This window comes from Colobus angolensis, unplaced genomic scaffold (assembly GCF_000951035.1).
Source record: "Colobus angolensis palliatus isolate OR3802 unplaced genomic scaffold, Cang.pa_1.0 Scaffold40, whole genome shotgun sequence".
Lineage (NCBI taxonomy): Eukaryota > Metazoa > Chordata > Mammalia > Primates > Cercopithecidae > Colobus > Colobus angolensis.
In genome coordinates, this window is record NW_012117377.1 from 8,897,806 (window position 1) to 8,899,106 (window position 1,301).

At 53.7% G+C, this 1,301-nt stretch overlaps 1 protein-coding gene across 1 annotated transcript in view; it reads right to left on the reverse strand.

The window, feature by feature from the left end:
- KIF28P overlaps positions 1–1,301 on the reverse strand; it is a 75,527-nt gene that overhangs the window by 14,644 nt on the left and 59,582 nt on the right. Inside the window, 2 exon segments of the mRNA XM_011955776.1 lie at positions 148–253; positions 1,112–1,230. Of these exon segments, the coding sequence (XP_011811166.1) occupies positions 148–253; positions 1,112–1,230 (225 nt within the window).

Consider the following 1,301-nt stretch of genomic DNA (forward strand, 5'->3'; position numbering starts at 1 on the left):
CCCCGTGGATCCTCCCCTCCTGAGTCCCGTCCCGGCGGATCCTCCCCTCCTGAGCCCCGTCCCCGCCGATCCTCCCCTCCTGAGCCTCGTCCCCGCCGATCCTCCCCTCCTGACTCCCGTCCCCTCCGTCCCCGTGGGGCCTCCCCTCGTGAGTCCTGTGGTGGGTCACCTTCACCAAGACCTCCTTCTGTAGGTCATAGTCCTTGGAATCTGATGATGCCAAATTCTTCACCTTCAATTCCATGTTAAGTCCCTGGTAAAAGAAACACTTCTCACTCAATAATTGTACATTCGGCCGGGCACAGTGTCTCACACCTATAATCCCGGCACTTTGGGAGGCTGAGGTGAGTGGATCGCTTGAGCCCAGGAGTTCAGGACCAGCCTGGGCAACATAGCGAAACCCCATCTCTACTAAAAATACAAAAATTAGCCAGGCATGGAAGTGCAGGCCTGTAGTCCCAGCTACTTGGGAGGCTGAGGTGGAAGGATCACTTGAACCTGGGAAGTGGAGGTTGCAGTGAGCCACGATTGCACCACTGCACTCCAGCCTGGACAGCAGAATGACACCCTATCAAAAAAAAAGAAATCCTACATTCACAGCTCATACCACTTTTGCAATTGCTTTTTCATCCTCCCACCCTCCAGCTTCCTAACGATGAATGAATAAAACTTTCTCTAAGAAAGTGTCCCTCTCTTCCCCTTGGATTTCCCACTAAGAGGAAAGACAGAGCACCAGTTTTTCTCCAATATATCCTGGAACTAACACTTGGAGTCCCTACCAAATTGATTAAATCTCTTACAAGGTTCCGGCCGATGGGAGCTCATGTCTCCAGGGAGCTGTCCCCAGCGCGGGTGGTCTCTGTGGCACAGCAGCCATCAGGGTGCCTAGACCCGGAGAGGCCCCAGGACCATCTGGGAGGGTCTGCTCATGGCCAGTAAGAGTTGGTCTGGGATCCTGATGGCCCTGGTAGGCTGTTGGTGAAAGGAATGGTGCTCGGGACTGGGCTGGGCAGTCTGGCTTCTGTCGCTAGTTCCCTGAGAGTCCTTGAGAAGGCGCCCCTGCCCCACAAGGGGCACCTGGCATACCAGCTCCTGGCTCTAGCTAAATTACCTTCTTCAGCTCTTCGCTCATTTGATTTGCTTCTGCAACCAGCGGCATCAGTTTGATGTAGTCCTGGAAAGCAGCCAGGACACTGGGGTCTGCCTTGCCATCTCCACCGTCCGCAGCACCTGGCAACAATCACACGGGAGGTGAAAGTCAGTCACTTGTTCCACCATGAATAATTTTTTTTTTTTTTTTT